The 20139-nt window shown below is 58.1% G+C and overlaps 1 protein-coding gene across 3 annotated transcripts in view; it reads right to left on the bottom strand.

Moving 5' to 3' along the window:
* Positions 1-109: 109 nt before the first annotated feature.
* Positions 110-20139, bottom strand: part of ASIC3 (acid sensing ion channel subunit 3) — a 40637-nt gene continuing 20607 nt past the window's right edge. Inside the window, exons 4-10 of one of the 3 annotated variants that reach the window (XM_073334984.1) lie at positions 8209-8359; positions 7886-7942; positions 7173-7326; positions 6745-6836; positions 5976-6055; positions 5246-5317; positions 110-1205 (exon numbers count right to left, since the gene is read on the bottom strand). In XM_073334984.1, the coding sequence (XP_073191085.1) occupies positions 1101-1205; positions 5246-5317; positions 5976-6055; positions 6745-6836; positions 7173-7326; positions 7886-7942; positions 8209-8359 (711 nt within the window). In that variant the 3' untranslated portion in view covers positions 110-1100. The remainder of the gene's footprint in view (positions 1206-5245; positions 5318-5975; positions 6056-6744; positions 6837-7172; positions 7327-7885; positions 7943-8208; positions 8360-20139) is intronic. The other 2 variants (XM_073334986.1, XM_073334985.1) reach the window with 2 other exon arrangements.

Genomic DNA, 20139 nt, shown 5'->3' with positions numbered 1-20139 from the left:
CCTGCAGGGCCCCCCAGGCCTGGTCCAGCCCTGCCTCCCCCCCCGGCCCAGCCCAATGACTGGTGCCTGCTTAGGGCCCTCCCATCCTGAAATTGACCAAGCAGAGGTGGGAAGTCGGAACCACCAGGTGGGCTTTAATGATACACAGGATCCGCGCTAGGCTGGAGAGGTGCAAGCTGCAACTGTCTCTGTGCTGGAGGGAAGAGGGAGGGCACGGATGGGCAAGGGGAGCAGGGGGCACGGATGGGCAAGGGGAGCAGGTGATGGGGGTGCTCCAAGCAGCTCATGCAGATACGTGGCCAGCAGGACTCTCAGACAGGGGTCACTAGCACAAAGGGCCTGGTCAGTCCCTGGGGTCTCCCAGTCTCCATGTGCCCCAGCACAGGGACCCGTGGCCACCCCCTGCCTCTCCCCATTGCAGGGCCCGGGAAGACCAGGAGTGCAAGCTGCACCCATCCCCGGGGGCCAGCCCGCCTGAGGGAGTTGTGAGGGTGCTGGAGCCCTGGGGCTGGGGAGCTCTGTGGGTCTCATACAGCTGGGGGCGGCTCCCCAGGGAGGGGCTGCAGGCAGGGGGAGGCTGGGCCGAGCTCAGTGATGGGGGTAGAGGCCCCCGGGGAGGGGAGAGCTGGCTCTGCTCTCTGTGCCCTGGCTGGGAGGCAACCAGGCACCATGGCTTTTCAAAGGTGCTGGCTTCCACCCCTGGGGCAGCTGGCACGATCGTGGCCAGGGCAGGGCACTCCAGCGCTGGGCTCAGCACCCCACTGCCTGCAGAGGGGCTGACCCCAGAGGACAGCAATCCCCACCCCACCCCCTGACTGGGCGGGGTGGAAGCCCGAACATGAGTTCCCCTGTTGAGGGCTGTGCATGGAAGCCCAGTGGCGAATGCTCAGAGCCGCAGCTGGCCGGGCGCTGAGTTGGGCCCAGGCCCCACAGAGCCCAGTGTATGGAAGCCCAGGACTGCACCACCCCTGGTGTCTCCTTCCCAGGGGCTGTCCTGGTGCCCTCTGTGCCGCCAAGCCGTGTCTGCCTGGCCAGAGCGGCTCGGGTCTTGCTGGAGGCGAGAGGCCGGTGGGCTGGGACTGCAAGGCGCAGCCACCCCCTCAGCAAGCAAACTCCTCGAAGTTGCCGAGAGCCGGGTGCCGAGGTAGCATGTTCGGGGTGAAGCCGAGACTGTCCGAGTGGCTCCGCAGGGTGTTACAGGTGCTCTGGGGAGGAACAGGGGGTAAGAAGCAGGCAGTGTCTCCGGCCGCTCACCCAGTCCCAGATCCTGGCCCTACTGCCCCCACAGCCGTGGTCTGCCACCCTTCCCCACATTCCCGGGTCTCTACCTGGGAGCTGGGTCTGGCCGCTGATGCCATGGCCCTCCGGGCATGCTCTGACTCTAGGGCCGTGTCTTGCTCCCCCAGTTCTGGGCCGGGAGGGTCTGCAGGAGCCCAATGCAATTTGGCCTGGGCTGCGTCTGCAATGTGGTGTTGATGATGGCCCAGGAGGCAGAGGGTGCTAGTAAAATGTATGATGAGACCAGGCGGTTCTGTCAGCCAGGCACTGGAGGAGCCTGAGGCAGGGAAAGAGCTAGCCCAGGGGGAAGAGGGGCAGCTGGGGGCGGCTGGGCTGAGCGGTGGGGGCAGGGCAGAGCTGGGGGAGTGCGGGTGCAAGGGTGGAGTGGATCAGGTTGCGAGGGGGGATGATGGGCCGGGGTTGCCTGCACGAGCAGGGGCCTGGCCTCAGTGCCAGGAGGTCACTGCTAAGCCTGCAGTCCTGTGTGGATGTTGCTGGCTGGTTGCCCCATGGGACCCTATGCTTGCCCGACAGCCGCAGGCCCGCTGAGAGGTGCCAGCACTCGAGAATGGCTCCTCCAAAGGGCCAGAGCCGGCTCTAGCTGCCACACGCCCAGGCCCTGCCCTGCCGGCAGTGTGACTGCCTGGCCAGTGTGTGAGCCTGGCACTGTCCATGGCCACAGGGACCACTTGGCCTCTTACAGAGCCCAGGGCACGGCTCTGACCAGGGACTCCTGGCCTAGCTGAACTAGAGGGAGGCTGTTGGAGACATGCCCAGCCTGGATTCACTGACCCTCTGTGACAGAGACACTCTCCACCACCCCTCCGGTCATTCGTTCCAATGAGGGCGACCCTCCCTTGGGAAAAGCGGCTCCTTATTCCCAGCCAGGACAGCTCTCGTCCAAGCCCTGCCTGTCGGAGCGAAGGGCCGTCTGCCGCAGAGTCCCCTCCCCTGCACAGACCGGGCTCCGGGCACCTGCAGACGGCGCTCACGGCACCGCCGACCCCTCCCCTGCACAGACCGGGCTCTGGGCACCTGCAGACGGCGCTCACGGCACCGCCGACCCCTCCCCTGCACAGACCGGGCTCCGGGCACCTGCAGACGGCGCTCACGGCACCGCCAACCCCTCCCCTGCACAGACTAAGGCAGCTTAATCTATGCGGCAGGGTCTGCAGCAATCAACCCCTCCCTGGCTCTTTTCTGACCCCTGCCACTTGGTCAATCCCTGTTCTGAAGAGCAGGACCCAGTGCAAGCCACAGCAGCCCGGGATGGCTCTGGAGCAGGGGCTGAGTCACCAGGCTCCTCCTTTGCCCCCAGGCCGCGCACGGGGAGCCCTGCTGGGTGCGCGCCACCCTGGTCCCAGGCACTGTTCGAAGTCCCAGTCCCCACGCTGGACCTGTGCCCCACACCGTGGTGAATCCTCCGTCCCTTGGGCAGGTGTGAGCCCAGCCAGCTCTCTCCAGGCAGAGATCTCAGGCCGGGGCTGAAGGCAAAGCCAAGCCCTCCCAAGAGTGGCCGTGCCCAGAAACTGGCACTGAGCCCCAGCCGCTCTGGCTCCCGCCTGGCCCTGACACTAGGGGCCCTGCGGAGGCAGCAGGGATGCGCTGCACTTAGGGGGCGGCTCTGGGGCAGATCTGGGTTCAGCTGCACCCCAGAAATAACGAACTCATGGGTGCAAAGTGGCATGTACACTACCCCAGTGGACCACGGCAGGTCAGAATGGGGGGGACTCACTCTCCTGCACTCCCAGGACCCCCTCCCCCCGCCACATTGGGGCAGGATGAGGGGGATGGGGTGGGGTGGAGGGTGCTGCTGGGGCCACCCACTGAATCAGGAGGAACCTATGGGAGCCTCCCACTCAGGGGCCAGAGCCTGCCCCCGCTGCAGGGGACGAGCGACCCGGCTCTGTGCTCGCTCGCGCCTGGCTGCGGCTCGTCCAGGGGCCTTTATCGCCTGCGTGGGGCAGCACCAGAGCCTGGCAGCCAGTGCCCACAGGCGGCCCAGTGCCCCTGCCTTGCGCGGACACGGCCCTGCCCCCCGTCCCCGTGGATGCTGCAGCGACGCCTCGCCTACAGCAGTCACCTCCAAACGTTTCTTCTGGAAACCCAGTTAAAGAAAATGGTGGTTGCCCATGACCCAACGGAGCTGGAGGTGAGAGGCTGGGGTGAGGGCTGCGGGGTGGGGCCAGGAATGAGGGGTTCAGGGTGTGGGAGGAACTCGGGGCTGGGGCAGGGGGTTGGGGTGCAGGCTCTGGGGTGGGGCCAAGGATGAGGGGTGTGGGGTGCAGGAGGGGGCTCTGGGGTTGGGGGGGCTCAGGGCTGGGGCAGGGGATGGGGGCACAGGCTTACCGTGGGCGGCTCCTGCCGTGGGGGTGCTGAGGCAGGTTTCCTGCCTGTCCTGACGCTGTGGACCGCGCTGCGCCCTGGAAGCAGACCAGCAGCAGGCCCGGCTCCGAGGTGGAGGCATGCAAGCGGCTCTGCATGTCTCTGCCGCAGGCACCCCCCACCCCAGGTCCCATTGGCCAGGAACCGGCTAATGGGAGTGTGGAGCCGGTGCTCGGGGCGGGGGCAGCGCGTGTCGCCCTGCGGCCCCCCGCCTAGGAGCCGGACCGTCTGCTGGCCGCTTCTGGGGCACAGCACAGTGCCAGAACAGGTCGGGACGAGCCTGCCTCAGCCAAGCCGCACCGCCAACGGGACTTTTAACGGCCTGCTCGGTGGTGCTGCCCAGAGCTGCCGCGACCCAGGGCCTTACATTCCACGACCCAGTACTGGGTCCCGAACCGCAGTTTGAAACCACTGGGCTAGAGGAAGTGGGGGTAGGGCCACCGAGGGCTAACATGCCCCAGTCTCGCGGCGGGGTTCAGCCGGGTGGTGCTAAATCCAGCGTCACCAGCAGCTGGGGCGGCAGGGCCAGCCCTGGGGGAGTCACAGCCCGTGGGGAGGGGCCCCGGGGAGCTGAGTGAGGCGAGAGCAGACGGGCCGGGAGGGAGCAGACGGGCCGGGACCTTTGCTGGTGCTGGGGCCCTGCTCCCCGCGCCGCCCCCCGTGGAACCCGGAGGGGAAGCGGCCAACAGCCCAGCTGGGCAGGAGTCAGCCCAGCCTGGTGTCCGGCCAGACCCGTGAGGGGACACGGCCCAGCGGGCTGAGCAGTGGGCCCCTGGGGGCCTGTGCCAACCGCTGCCCGCGGCCCCCAGGGCCTGCAGGAACAGGCCGGGGGTGGCTCTGCCGGCACCAGGGCATGACCCCCAGCCCGCAGGTCCGCAGCCTGCGGAGCCCACACGCTCACACATGAGAGCGGGGCCACGCGGGGCCGTGGCAGGGACGGGCTGGGGCTGTTCTGATTCACCTCCGGCCGCGGGGGCCCCCCCTGCCAAGGGGGCTGCCCCCAGCACTCCAGCGGGAGGTCCCTGAGAGCAGTCTGCCTCCAGCTCGTGGCAGGAATCCCAATTGCCCCTGCTCTGGCCCTTCCAGCCCCACGCCCCCCACCCCCACCCCAGCTCACCGCCTTGCATGTGTCTGGGAAGGGGCTGCCCCTTCCCCTACCTGGGCGCCAGTCCCTCGGGGCAGGTCTGTGCTGAACCCCGATGCGGGGCACGGGGGCCCCAGGGCAGGGGGAAATACTCTGTGCCACCCAGGAGGGCTGGCACCTCCCCTCACCCACTGGTTGTCAGCCAGAGACAGCGGCAGCCCGACCCCCAGCCTGGAGCAGCCCCGATCCCCAGCAGGCCTCAGCGCTGCAGAGTGCTGGGTGGGGAGGTTCTGGGGGGACGGGGGAAGGTCAGGGGCCCCTCCCCTGGCAGGGCGGGTTCTGGGGGGACGGGGGAAGGTCAGGGGCCCCTCCCCTGGCAGGGCGGGTTCTGGGGGGACGGGGGAAGGTCAGGGGCCCCTCCCCTGGCAGGGCGGGTTCTGGGGGGATGGGGGAAGGTCAGGGGCCCCTCCCCTGGCAGGGTGCCCAGGGGCTGGTTACCAGGTTGTCGCTGTTATTTCTCTGGGGTCTCTTCTTGTTCTTGTAAAAACTGAGGAGTTTGTCCCGAAACACCTGGGGGGAGATAACTGGGTCGTTACCAACGGGGGTGGGGAGTGGGGGACGTTCTGCAATGTCCTCTTGGGGGGGTCCCTAGAGTTCAGGGGTTGTAGCTCCTTTGTACTTCCCCTGCTCACTGTGCCGGCCTGGGAGAGTCCAGGGGCGGCACTAGCCTGGGTGGCGGGAGCCCCGGTTTCGAGTCCCTGTTCACCCTGTGGGGCGCTGGGCAGCCCTATCTGGCCCATGGGGGCACAGCCCAGCCCTGCTTCTTAGGGGGGCAGGGAAGTGCATGAAGGGGTGAGCTGTGCCCAATGCTGCGGTGTGGGGCAGAGCTGGGCCACGGACACCCCCTGTAACCAAGTGGGAATTGTTTGTAATATTTTAATCATGCTTGTCTGGGCCTCAGTTTCCCCTATGTGCTGCGTTGTTACCTGTTGGGGGGGGAGATGGCGGGGGGTAGGCTCATATGGGGGGGCCCGGGGAGCGTGCGGGGGGCGTGGGGAGAGGGGCTGGGGGCACATGTGGCTGTGGTCAGCATTGAAGCTGAACCAGTCTCAGGAGTGTTGTCAAGGGGGAAGGCTCGGGGGGGGGGCACCAAGGCTGGGGCGGGGAACCAAGGTTCGGGGGAGAACCAAGAGCCCCCTGCCCACCACTGCTCAGCCTGTGGCCTCACCTCGTATAGGTAGTCGAAGATCTCCAGGATGGTTAGGATGCTGGCCCCGATGAACAGCCCCATCTGGCCCCCGATGTCCCCTGGGGGCAGGGGCAGAGCGTGAGCGGGCAGCCAGGCCGCACCCACCCGACGCTGCTCCTGCAGCAGGCAGGGGCCTGCCCCACCGACGCCCACCCGGAGTCACGAGGGGGCACTGCTCCCGCCCCAGCCGCAGGGTTGCAGGTCCCCTGGGGCATCCCGACGCACTGCGAGTGCTCACCCAGCAGCCCCCCCCGGCACTCACCCCACCAGACACTCACCCAGCAGCCCCCCCCAGCTCTCACCCCCGACAGGCACTCACCCAGCAGCCCCCCCGGGCACTCACCCCCCCAGACACTCACCCCCCTGCCCCCCCAGGCACTCAGCCCCCCTGGGCACTCACCCCCCCTGGGCATTCACCCAGCAGCCCCCCCGGGCACTCACACCCAGCCCCCCCCGGCACTCACCCCCCCTGGCTCTCACCCCGCCCCAGGCACTCACCCAGCAGCCCCCCCCAGCTCTCACCCCCAACAGGCACTCACCCAGCAGCCCCCCCAGGCACTCACCCAGCAGCCCACCCGGGCACTCACCCCCCTGCCCCCCCAGGCACTCACCCCCCCAGACACTCACCCAGCAGCCCCCCTGGGCACTCACCCCCCCTGGGCATTCACCCAGCAGCCCCCCCAGGCACTCACACCCAGCCCCCCCGGCACTCACCCCCCCTGGCTCTCACCCCGCCCCAGGCACTCACCCAGCAGCCCTGCCACCTCATATGCTTTCTTCTGCTCGATGGTCTCATAGTTCAAGGCTTCAAAGAAAATGTCCAGCACCAGCACATTGTCCCTGGGGGGCGGCAGCGGCCAGGCCAGACACAGACAGACAGACAGACAGACGGGATGAGTCCAAGTGACCGGTGTGGTGACACCAGGGCTCTGCAGGGCTGGTGTGGGCCCTGGGGGGCAGGCTGGGAGGAGCAAAGGGGGGGTGCACCCTGTGGGGCTGTGGCATGTTGGGGGGTCACTCATGGGGGCATGCTGTCCGCAACAAGGGGGGCGCACTGGGGGGTTGGGGGACGCGCTGTCTGCAGGAGGGTGCTGTGGGGGGTCGTGCTGTGCGTGGGGGTGATGTCTAGGGGGCTGTGCAGGGGGAGTTGTTCTGTGCGCAGGGGAGGGGACTCACGAGATGTACTGCTCGCTCTTGTTGTACTTCTTGGCCAGGTACTTGGCTGAGGCCTTGCTGGGGATCTTGACCATGGAGAGCTCCTTGCCGTAGCGCACCATGTCACAGGGCGTGCGGCACACGCAGAATTCACTGTCCTTCTTCACCAGGAAGTCTGGAGTGAGAGGACGGGTGTGAGCCAAGAACACCCGGAGAGCCACGGGGACGTGGACAGGGACAGCGATGGGGACAGGCGGAGAGTGATGGGGACGGGGATAGGGATGGGGACAGGCGGAGAGCGATGGGGACAGGCGGAGAGCCAGCAGAAGTGACAGGCCAGAGAGCGATAGGGTTGGGAAGGGGCTAGAGACTCACAGGGATGGGGCGTGAGCCAGCAGCACCCCTATGGGCTGGAGATCCCCAGAAACTGGGCCCACACACAGGCCCTCGACTGCTTCAGCAACAGGTCCCAGGGGGTCCAATCCCCAACTGCTCCTCGGGCAGCGACACAAGCTGGGGAGGAGACTGGAGGTTCCCCAGGCGTCCCCAGCCCTGCTCCCCATGTCCCCCGGGGGGGAGGTGACCCACGAGGGGGCAGTCCCAGTGCCGGGGATGGGTTGAGCTGGAGCAGGGCCATGGGTGTCAGGGTCTGGCCGGGTGTGGGAGGCATGCGGGCGGGCGGCAGGGCAGGAGACGAGGCACTGCCCCAGAGACGGGCCGCGGCGGGTACATACCCAGGGCAGGGTCGGCGCACTCCTTGTACTGCTCGGGCGTGCACACGTTGGCGTTCCCTGGGGAGGGGGGCACAGGGTCACTCAGGGGCTTGGCGGGGGGCTGGTGGGGCTGCAGGAGCCATGTGGGTGGTGGGGGCTGCGTCTCATTAGAGCCCCATGTCTGGGGGAACTAGCCCAGGAGCTGGGGGGGGCGCCCTCCTCACCCTGCCCCCAGGACCAGCTCTCCCCAGCAGCCCCCTGCCCTCTCGTCTCCTCCCAGCTCCCACTTGCGTGGGGCTCCCCCCCCAGCACGGGGCCCCCCCAGCCCGGCCCGCGCCCCTCACCGGGCATGTGCACCATGCGGCAGTTGCAGTTTTCGGCCAGGTAGCGGGTCTCGCAGTCCAGGCGGCAGGCCGTGATGCTGTAGCTGGTGAAGAAGTCGGATTCAATGGGGGTGGATTTGCAGTCCCCCCAGGGGGGCGGGAGGTAGACCAGCTACAACACACACAGGGTTAAGGAAAAGGCCGGAGGAGCGGCCAGCAGCCTGCCCCGGTGCAGGACCCCCACCCCTTGCCCCCCCACCTGTGCTGCGATGTGACTGCCCCCGCCATGGTGGAACCCCCCTTCTGTACCAGAGCAGCAGGGGGCCCCCTGGAATGGCAGCCGGGCATCTCGCAGGCTGGCATGTGGGCACAGGGGGTGGGCACACGCAGCCCACACTCACCTCTGTGCACACGCACTGCAGAGCTGCAAATGCACACGCATTCAACATACATGTGCACCCATGGCGCTGCAGGCCCCCACGCACGCATACCATGGTGAGCCGGGCATTACGGGTAACACCCAGGGGAAAAACCGCAGGAGGAGGGCAGCAGAGAGGGACAGCACGGGGTGGGGGACAGGCGGCCCCATGGGGGAGAGTGCAGCAGATGGTGCTGCGTGCCCGTGTCCCGAGGCGGCTGGGAGCGGAGCACGGCGCGGGGAGCAGGCCGGGTGGGTGCTGTACAGAGACAACGGAGGCTCCTTCTCTTCCAGTAACTGGCTCAGCAAGTCCTCGTCCGCATGGGCCCCACCCGAGGAGCAGGTGCCTCGGGCGCGAGATCAGGCTCTTTGGCCAGCAGGATCCGTGGGGGCCAAGCTGCACCCACACATCCTTCAGTCCCACCCCATCCCTCCGCTCCCTCACTACTCCCAATCCGGGCGCTGAAGGAGGGGCTGCAGGGCAGCTGGTGGGATTCACATGGAGAAATCATCGCCAAGAACGGCAGAGACAGTCACCCTTTCACTCCGTCGAGTCTCTGTCTCACCCAGCCCCCCTTGACCCCCCTCAGCCCTCCCAAGGGGCACTCACCCAGCATAGACCCTGTCGTGGAGTGTATCGTACTGCCCAGCCGCCAGGTGTGTGACCTACCTTATTTAAACAACTTCAGCTGTGCCTGGAAGGGCACTGACGGCTCTTACGATGAACACACCTGGGGTGTAGGAGCGAGTGCTGTGGCCAGCCTGTACCTGATACTGGAGCATGACATGGTGTCAGGAGTAAACTAAGAACAGCAACAGAAGGAAAACAACAACAAAGGTTGCAGGAGCTTCTCAACATGCCACACTTCAAGAACCAGGGGGAAATGTTGAAAGTTTTATAAGAGCTCTGAGTACCTTGGCTGAAAACAGTGATTCTGGGAATGCAAACCATAAAAACAATAGAGACAGGCTGGTTATTGGGTTAACAGATAAAAACCTTTCACAGCAGCCACAACTGAAGAGAGATTTAGCCCTGGCCGCCGCTACCCAATGACCAAAGCGTTCTGAGCTGGCAAGACACCAAAACCTAGGACAACTTGAGAACCCTGGAAAACCTGAAACTAGCTTAGAAACTCTACACAGCCACTTGAGTGTTAAAAGTCATTATCATCAAAGCCCTGAGGCAACGAGAGAGAATGCCCAGGCTAAGAGGGACAAATTCCAGCCTAGGTGCCGAAGGTGCGGAACAGATCATGTCCCAAGAGATGGTGAATGTCCTGCCAGAGGTGCAGGGTGTAAAAAACGCACGACCTATGGACATTTTGCAGCTGTTTCTGCACTAAAGCAGCCAGTGGGTTGACTCATATTACAGACAACCAAGAGAGTTGTTTCTGGGATCTGTCACTGGTGATGACACAGAGCCTGCCTGGAATGTGAAACTGGATATTCATGGCAAGACGATTGACTTTCAAACTAATTCAGAAGCTGACATCACAGTCCTCACAGAAGGGATTTACAATCTCTTCAGCCCCTCCCAGAGCTTGTCACCGAGAACCCAGGCGATGCTCTGGAACGGCTCCCTACGAAGCCAGGCGGGACTCTGGGGAAGTCTCCTCTCTGGGAGCAGCCTGTCTGCAGGACACACAGCTCACCCGGCTCCACCTTCCTGGGTCTGACCTCGGAGCATTCAGTCTCCTCTGCCCCTCCGTGCGCTTCCCACAGCGAGTCCGCCCAGGCGGGGTCCTGAGGAAGCCAGAGGGTCCTGCTCCCCAACTCCGCAGTCAGACGTGACTCTCAGCCAGCAAGTAAAACAGAAGGTTTATTAGACGACAGGAACATGGTCTAACACAGAGCTTGTAGGTGCAGAGAACAGGACCCCTCAGCCGGGTCCATTTTGGGGGGCAGTGAGCCAGACAAGCACGTCTGCCCTTCACTCCTCGTCCCCAGCCAGCCCCAAACTGAAACCCCCTCCAGCCCCTCCTTCTCTGGGCTTTGTCCCTTTCCCGGGCCAGGAGGTCACCTGATTCCTTTGTTCTCCAACCCTTTAGCTCTCACCTTGCAGGGGGGAAGGGCCAGGCCATCAGTTGCCAGGAAACAGGGTGTTGGCCATTCTCTGTGTCCAGACCCCTGCACACACCTGCCCTCTAGGGCTCTGCAATGATCATACACCCTTACCCCACCCCCTAGAGACTTAGGAACTGCCTAGGGGAAACTGAGGCACCCCCACACTATTCAGAGGAAACATGAAGAACAGTCCCACTTAGTCACAATGCTCAAATAAATTTGTTAGTCTCTAAGGTGTGACAAGTACTCCTTTTCTTTTTGCGAGTACAGGGATTGAAGCGGAGTCCGAGAGAGCAAGAGGAGCAAGAGTTCCTGATGGGGAACCCAATCTTGAACACCCTCGTCTGGTCGGGGACAGGAGTCTTGGCGATGCCTGGCTACTACTCCAGCTGCTCCCAGATCCTGCTATAGTCCCATTTGGGGTCAGGAATCTGTTCCTTAGCGCAGTCACCTTCCTCCAGCTGCACGATTAACTCTGCTTTGGTGAACTTTGCAATGCTCAACCCTCTCTTTCTGCATAGGGTTACAATGTCCTTCTTAAGGAGATGGTGACAGGCCATCACTCTGCTGCTCCCAAGTTGTTGTGGACTCAAGGCCTGTGTGCTGTTAGCTCCCCACGGTTTCCAGGGAGAACCCCTAGTGTGCCAGCCCTTCTTGAGGTCACCACCTCTTTGCCAGGGTCGAGCGGCAGACTCCTCCGCCCCTGAGACTGCTCTCACCTTGCAGGGGGGAAGGGCCCAGGCTATCAGTAGCCAGGAAACAGGGTGTCGGCCATTCTCTGTGTCCAGACCCCTGCACACACCTGCCCTCTAGGGCTCTGCAACCATCATACACCCTTACCCCACCCCCTAGATACTTAAGAACTGCCTAGGGGAAACTGAGGCACCCCCACACTATTCAGAGGAAACATTAAGAACAGTTCCACTTTGTCACAGTGTGTAAGGGTTTGGGGGAATATTTTGGGGAAATAGGACTCCAGGTGGTCCTTTCCCTGATTCTTTGTCTAAATCACTTGGTGGTGGCAGCCTACTGTTCAAGGACAAGGTGGAATTTGTGCGTTGGGGAAGTTTTAACCTAAGCTGGTAAAAATAAGCTTAGGGGGTCTTTCATGCTGGTCCCCACACCTGTACCCTAAAGTTCAGAGTGGGGAGGGAACCCTGACAACCCAGATCAAGCCCTGCTGAGATGCCAATGTCTATTGCTAAGGTTAATGTGATTTAACTCAATTGCTAAGTATGTTCCTGGGAAAAATCTGGGAGTAGCAGAAGATCTGTCACAGCTCACGGAGCTCATCATGCACACAGCTACAGGTGAGCTCGAAGATGACATAAAGGCATGCGTGGATGCTGTAGACCCACACAGACCAGTGTCAGAAAAGAGACTATTGCTACCACAAAAAGCAACCTTGACAGATGCTCAGCTTCAGGAAGTTCTAAGTTACCCTCGGGCAACTGGGTCAAGTATTTAAAGGACAATAAGGAAGTGATGAGACTACTTTATGGTGTGTGGACAGTTAAGCGAGTCAGATGGATTCATGGTTAAAGGCATTTGCATCGTAATTCCAAACAAAATGAGGAGAGAATCCTAAACCTCCTCCAGGAAGGACAACGAGGACGAACTAACTGCCATGAATGGGCCAGTCAGCGTGGTGGCTGGGAATTAGCAAGGACATAAGGAATAAAGTATCTGCATGTGAGTACTGCAGAATGAACAGACCAACACAACACACACAACACCCAGCCCAGACAGGCCGTGGAAGAGACTAGCTGCAGACTGATGTGAATTCAGAGGTCATCATTACCTGGTCGTTGTGGACTCTTTTTCCAGGTATACAGAAGTCATATACTTGAAAGACATGACATATCGCAGTGTCATCGAGAAATTGAAGTGCACTTTTGCTCACTTCGGTATTCCAGAACAACTAGTGATGGACAACAGACCACAACTCACCGCAGCAGAATTTAAGTCATTCTGAACAAAATATTATTTTGATCATATTCCTAACAGCCCACATTCCCCATGAGTGAATGAAGAGGCTGAGAGAGCTGTACAGACCGCCAAAAAAATCCTCCTGCTGCTGGAAGATCCATTCCTTGCTCTGACATTATTGACAGGAACTGAGACCGTATAGATCATGGTTGAAACCAGGGTCCTATGGTTGCACCAGGTCATGTACAGAGGAGGCCAAGTGGGGTGTCTATGGAAAGGTTGTAGTTTGACGGTTATGATTATACTGTCTGTATGTGTGTATCATTTTTGTAGTTGAAGTTATGAATATTGGCTCTGTACTTGTATCTCAATGTGTTTTGATTCTAAGTAGCCTCAGTGAAGCATTTGGTCAGCTTCCTGAGAAAGGAATTTGCAGATTAAGTGCCCAAACAAGAAACACTTAACTGACAAAAAGAAAAGGAGTACTTGTGGCACCTTAGAGACTAACCAATTTATTTGAGCATGAGCTTTCCTGAGCTACAGCTCACTTCATCGGATGCATACCGTGGAAACTGCAGCAGACTTTATATACACACAGAGAATATGAAACAATACCTCCTCCCACCCCACTGTCCTGCTGGTAATAGCTTATCTAAAGTGATCATCAGGTGGGCCATTTCCAGCACAAATCCAGGTTTTCTCACCCTCCACCCCCCCACACAAATTCACTCTCCTGCTGGTGATAGCCCATCCAAAGTGACAACTCTTTACACAATGTGCATGACAATTAAGCTGGGCTATTTCCTGCACAAATCCAGGTTTTCTCACATCCCCCCCACCTCCATACACACACAAACTCACTCTCCTGCTGGTAATAGCTCATCCAAACTGACCACTCTCCAAGTTTAAATCCAAGTTAAACCAGAACTTCTGTGGGGGGGGGGTAGGAAAAAACAAGAGGAAACAGGCTACCTTGCATAATGACTTAGCCACTCCCAGTCTCTATTTAAGCCTAAATTAATAGTATCCAATTTGCAAATGAATTCCAATTCAGCAGTTTCTCGCTGGAGTCTGGATTTGAAGTTTTTTTGTTTTAAGATAGCGACCTTCATGTCTGTGATTGCGTGACCAGAGAGATTGAAGTGTTCTCCGACTGGTTTATGAATGTTATAATTCTTGACATCTGATTTGTGTCCATTTATTCTTTTACGTAGAGACTGTCCAGTTTGACCAATGTACATGGCAGAGGGGCATTGCTGGCACATGATGGCATATATCACATTGGTGGATGTGCAGGTGAACGAGCCTTTGTGACTTTGTCCTTACCCATAACTATTTAACATTTGGGGACAATGTATACCTTCAGATCAGCGGCACTGCTATGGGTACCCGCATGGCCCCACAGTATGCCAACATTTTTATGGCTGATTTAGAACAACGCTTCCTCAGCTCTCGTCCCCTAAAGCCCCTACTCTACTTGTGCTATATTGATGACATCTTCATCATCTGGACCCATGGAAAAGAAGCCCTTGAGGAATTCCACCATGATTTCAACAATTTCCATCCCACCACCAACCTCAGCCTGGTCCAGTCCACACAAGAGATCCACTTCCTGGACACTACAGTGCTAATAAACAATGGTCACATAAACACCACCCTATACCGGAAACCTACTGACCGCTATTCCTACCTGCATGCCTCCAGCTTTCACCCTGACCACACCACACGATCCATCGTCTACAGCCAAGCTCTGCGATACAACCGCATTTGCTCCAACCCCTCAGACAGAGACAAACACCTACAAGATCTCTGTCAAGCTTTCTTACAACTACAATACCCACCTGCGGAAGTGAAGAAACAGATTGATAGAGCCAGAAGAGTTCCCAGAAGTTACCTACTACAGGACAGGCCTAACAAAGAAAATAACAGAACGCCACTAGCCGTCACCTTCAGCCCCCAACTAAAACCCCTCCAACGCATTATTAAGGATCTACAACCTATCCTAAAGGATGACCCAGCACTCTCACAAATCTTGGGAGACAGGCCAGTCCTTGCCTACAGACAGCCCCGCAACCTGAAGCAAATACTCACCAACAACCACATACCACACAACAGAACCACTAACCCAGGAACTTATCCTTGCAACAAAGCCCGTTGCCAACTGTGTCCACATATCTATTCAGGGGACACCATCACAGGGCCTAATAACATCAGCCACACTGTCAGAGGCTCGTTCACCTGCACATCCACCAATGTGATATATGCCATCATGTGCCAGCAATGCCCCTCTGCCATGTACATTGGTCAAACTGGACAGTCTCTACGTAAAAGAATAAATGGACACAAATCAGATGTCAAGAATTATAACATTCATAAACCAGTCGGAGAACACTTCAATCTCTCTGGTCACGCAATCACAGACATGAAGGTCGCTATCTTAAAACAAAAAAACTTCAAATCCAGACTCCAGCGAGAAACTGCTGAATTGGAATTCATTTGCAAATTGGATACTATTAATTTAGGCTTAAATAGAGACTGGGAGTGGCTAAGTCATTATGCAAGGTAGCCTGTTTCCTCTTGTTTTTTCCTACCCCCCCCCCCAGATGTTCTGGTTTAACTTGGATTTAAACTTGGAGAGTGGTCAGTTTGGATGAGCTATTACCAGCAGGAGAGTGAGTTTGTGTGTGTATGGGGGTGGGGGGGATGTGAGAAAACCTGGATTTGTGCAGGAAATAGCCCAACTTGATTATCATGCACATTGTGTAAAGAGTTGTCACTTTGGATGGGCTATCACCAGCAGGAGAGTGAATTTGTGTGGGGGGGTGGAGGGTGAGAAAACCTGGATTTGTGCTGGAAATGGCCCACCTGATGATCACTTTAGATAAGCTTTTACCAGCAGGACAGTGGGGTGCGAGGAGGTATTGGTTCATATTCTCTGTGTATATATAAAGTCTGCAGCAGTTTCCACGATATGCATCTGAGGAAGTGAGCTGTAGCTCACGAAAGCTCATGCTCTAATAAATTGGTTAGTCTCTAAGGTGCCACAAGTACTCCTTTTCTTTTTGCGAATACAGACTAACACGGCTGTTACTCTGAAACTTAACTGACAATGGACCTTGGGAGACTCCAATCCACATGATAAGTCTTCCTGGGAACGTTCAAGGTGGCATGTGGGTAATGGCTGCCGCCTGCAAACTGAGTCGTGCATGGACATGTGACTTGCCCATGTGACTCCAAACTCCATCTTGTTGCTGTGATTTTGCACAGGAGAACAAAGGGGTTTCTGCCCACAAGAGAAAGAATATAAAAGGCCCTGGAAACCCCTCTATCTTGTCTTCAATCCTGCTTCTGACCTCTGGAGGGACTTCGCTACAAACTGAAGCTCTGAACCAAGGACTGAATGACCAATCCCAGCTGGGGATGTTCTCCAGAGACTGGATTTGTGCCAGCAGTTTATGCCATCACAGCTACAAGCCTGAACCAAGAACTTTGCCATCACTGTATGTCATTGATTCCATTGAACCCATTCTAGCTCTCATCTCTATCTTTTTCTTTTTATGAATAAACCTTTAGATTTTAGATTCTAAAGGACTGGCAACAACGTGATTTGTGGGTAAGATCTGACTTGTGTATTGACCGGGGTCTGGGGCTTGATCCTTTGGGATCGAGAGAACCTTTTTTCTTTTACTAGGGTATTGGTTTTCACAACCATTCGTCCCCATAACGAGTGGCCCTGGTGATGACACTGGGAAAAGGGAGTGTCTAAGGGAATGGCTTGTGTGACTTCTGGTTAGCCCTTGGGGTGAGACTGAAGTCCTCTCTGTTTGGCTGGTTTCGTGGGCCATAGTAGTAAAGGACCCCCAGCCTTGGGCTGTGACTGCCCTGCTCTAAGCAATTTGTCCTGAATTGACACTCTCCGTTGGGTTCCGTCAGAGGCCGCATGGTTACACTTGCTCTTCTGAGTTACATATCAACACCAATAACAGCTACTGGATATAGTCAAGCACAGTTCCTGATGGGAAGACAATTCAGAACGGCTGTTCCAACTGTGGAAAGAAACCTATCTCCAAAGAGGCCAGACATGAAGACAGTAGCCAAATTGGATAAAAAAGCTAAAAGATCTTATGAACACTTTTAGAACAAACTTCACTCAGAGGACTGATGGGTCTAGAACGTGGTGACCACGTTCATGTCAAACTGGATGAAGAAAAAGGAGGGACAATGCCAGCTGCCATAAAGAAAAACAATTCAGTGCCTGGATCGTATACGATCAACACCAGCAGTGCAGAGTTCAGCAGAAAATGTCGACAGCTACAGTTTGTTCCTCCAAGAGAATAAACAACAGAGCAAACTCCACGGACGGAGAATGCAGAACAAGGATACAACTCAAGGGTTCCTACCCACCCACAGACAGTCACTGCAACTAATGGACAGCTCGATGACCAGGTTGTTACATGTTCGGATTGTGTAATTAGAAAGCCAGCACAATTCAGAGACAACTTCATCTGCAGCATTGAGAGCCGCCTGGAGAGAGATTCTAGCCACCAGCCCCATCTTTAACCCTCCCCAACCAGCCCCCCAGTCCCAACTAACCAGCAAACCGCAGCTACTAACGCAATAACCATACCCAACCACTCAACAAATCTAACTAACCCCCGCTACAAACCCAACCCAACCAACTAACCCCAACCAACCCCAGCTACTAACCCCAACCAGCCAACCCCAGCTACTAACCCTAACCAGCCACCGTCCCCAACCAACTAACCCCAACCAACCCCAGCTACTAACCCTAACCAGCCAACCCCAGCTACTAACCCCAACCAGCCAACACCAGCTACTAACCCCAACCAGCCAACACCAGCTACTAACACAATCCAGCCACCGTCCCCAACCAACTAACCCCAACCAACCCCAGCTACTAACCCTAACCAGCCACCGTCCCCAACCAACTAACCCCAACCAACCCCAGCTACTAACCCCAACCAGCCAACACCAGCTACTAACCCTAACCAGCCACCGTCCCCAACCAACTAACCCCAACCAACCCCAGCTACTAACCCTAACCAGCCACCGTCCCCAACCAACTAACCCCAACCAACCCCAGCTACTAACCCTAACCAGCCAACCCCAGCTACTAACCCCAACCAGCCACCATCCCCAACCAACTAACCCCAACCAACCCCAGCTACTAACCCCAACCAGCCAACCCCAGCTACTAACCCCAACCAGCCAACCCCAGCTACTAACCCCAACCAGCCAACACCAGCTACTAACACAATCCAGCCACCGTCCCCAACCAACTAACCCCAACCAACCCCAGCTACTAACCCTAACCAGCCAACCCCAGCTACTAACCCCAACCAGCCACCGTCCCCAACCAACTAACCCCAACCAACCCCAGCTACTAACCCCAACCAGCCAACACCAGCTACTAACCCTAACCAGCCACCGTCCCCAACCAACTAACCCCAACCAACCCCAGCTACTAACCCTAACCAGCCAACCCCAGCTACTAACCCCAACCAGCCACCGTCCCCAACCAACTAACCCCAACCAACCCCAGCTACTAACCCCAACCAGCCAACCCCAGCTACTAACCCCAACCAGCCAACACCAGCTACTAACACAATCCAGCCACCGTCCCCAACCAACTAACCCCAACCAACCCCAGCTACTAACCCCAACCAGCCAACCCCAGCTACTAACCCTAACCAGCCACCGTCCCCAACCAACTAACCCCAACCAACCCCAGCTACTAACCCCAACCAGCCAACACCAGCTACTAACCCTAACCAGCCACCGTCCCCAACCAACTAACCCCAACCAACCCCAGCTACTAACCCCAACCAGCCAACACCAGCTACTAACACAATCCAGCCACCGTCCCCAACCAACTAACCCCAACCAACCCCAGCTACTAACCCCAACCAGCCAACACCAGCTACTAACACAATCCAGCCACCGTCCCCAACCAACTAACCCCAACCAACCCCAGCTACTAACCCCAACCAGCCAACCCCAGCTACTAACCCTAACCAGCCACCGTCCCCAACCAACTAACCCCAACCAACCCCAGCTACTAACCCCAACCAGCCAACACCAGCTACTAACACAATCCAGCCACCGTCCCCAACCAACTAACCCCAACCAACCCCAGCTACTAACCCTAACCAGCCACCGTCCCCAACCAACTAACCCCAACCAACCCCAGCTACTAACCCCAACCAGCCAACCCCAGCTACTAACCCCAACCAGCCAACACCAGCTACTAACACAATCCAGCCACCGTCCCCAACCAACTAACCCCAACCAACCCCAGCTACTAACCCTAACCAGCCAACCCCAGCTACTAACCCCAACCAGCCACCGTCCCCAACCAACTAACCCCAACCAACCCCAGCTACTAACCCCAACCAGCCAACCCCAGCTACTAACCCTAACCAGCCACCGTCCCCAACCAACTAACCCCAACCAACCCCAGCTACTAACCCCAACCAGCCAACCCCAGCTACTAACCCCAACCAGCCAACACCAGCTACTAACACAATCCAGCCACCGTCCCCAACCAACTAACCCCAACCAACCCCAGCTACTAACCCTAACCAGCCACCGTCCCCAACCAACTAACCCCAACCAACCCCAGCTACTAACCCTAACCAGCCAACCCCAGCTACTAACCCCAACCAGCCACCGTCCCCAACCAACTAACCCCAACCAACCCCAGCTACTAACCCCAACCAGCCAACACCAGCTACTAACCCTAACCAGCCACCGTCCCCAACCAACTAACCCCAACCAACCCCAGCTACTAACCCTAACCAGCCACCGTCCCCAACCAACTAACCCCAACCAACCCCAGCTACTAACCCTAACCAGCCAACCCCAGCTACTAACCCCAACCAGCCACCGTCCCCAACCAACTAACCCCAACCAACCCCAGCTACTAACCCCAACCAGCCAACCCCAGCTACTAACCCCAACCAGCCAACACCAGCTACTAACACAATCCAGCCACCGTCCCCAACCAACTAACCCCAACCAACCCCAGCTACTAACCCCAACCAGCCAACCCCAGCTACTAACCCTAACCAGCCACCGTCCCCAACCAACTAACCCCAACCAACCCCAGCTACTAACCCCAACCAGCCAACACCAGCTACTAACACAATCCAGCCACCGTCCCCAACCAACTAACCCCAACCAACCCCAGCTACTAACCCCAACCAGCCACCGTCCCCAACCAACTAACCCCAACCAACCCCAGCTACTAACCCCAACCAGCCAACCCCAGCTACTAACCCTAACCAGCCACCGTCCCCAACCAACTAACCCCAACCAACCCCAGCTACTAACCCTAACCAGCCAACCCCAGCTACTAACCCCAACCAGCCACCGTCCCCAACCAACTAACCCCAACCAACCCCAGCTACTAACCCCAACCAGCCAACCCCAGCTACTAACCCCAACCAGCCACCGTCCCCAACCAACTAACCCCAACCAACCCCAGCTACTAACCCCAACCAGCCAACACCAGCTACTAA

This window comes from Lepidochelys kempii, chromosome 2 (genome assembly GCF_965140265.1).
Source record: "Lepidochelys kempii isolate rLepKem1 chromosome 2, rLepKem1.hap2, whole genome shotgun sequence".
Classification (NCBI taxonomy): Eukaryota; Metazoa; Chordata; order Testudines; family Cheloniidae; genus Lepidochelys; species Lepidochelys kempii.
The sequence above is the reverse complement of the archived record's forward strand: the minus strand, read 5'-3'. Positions and strand labels throughout refer to the sequence as shown.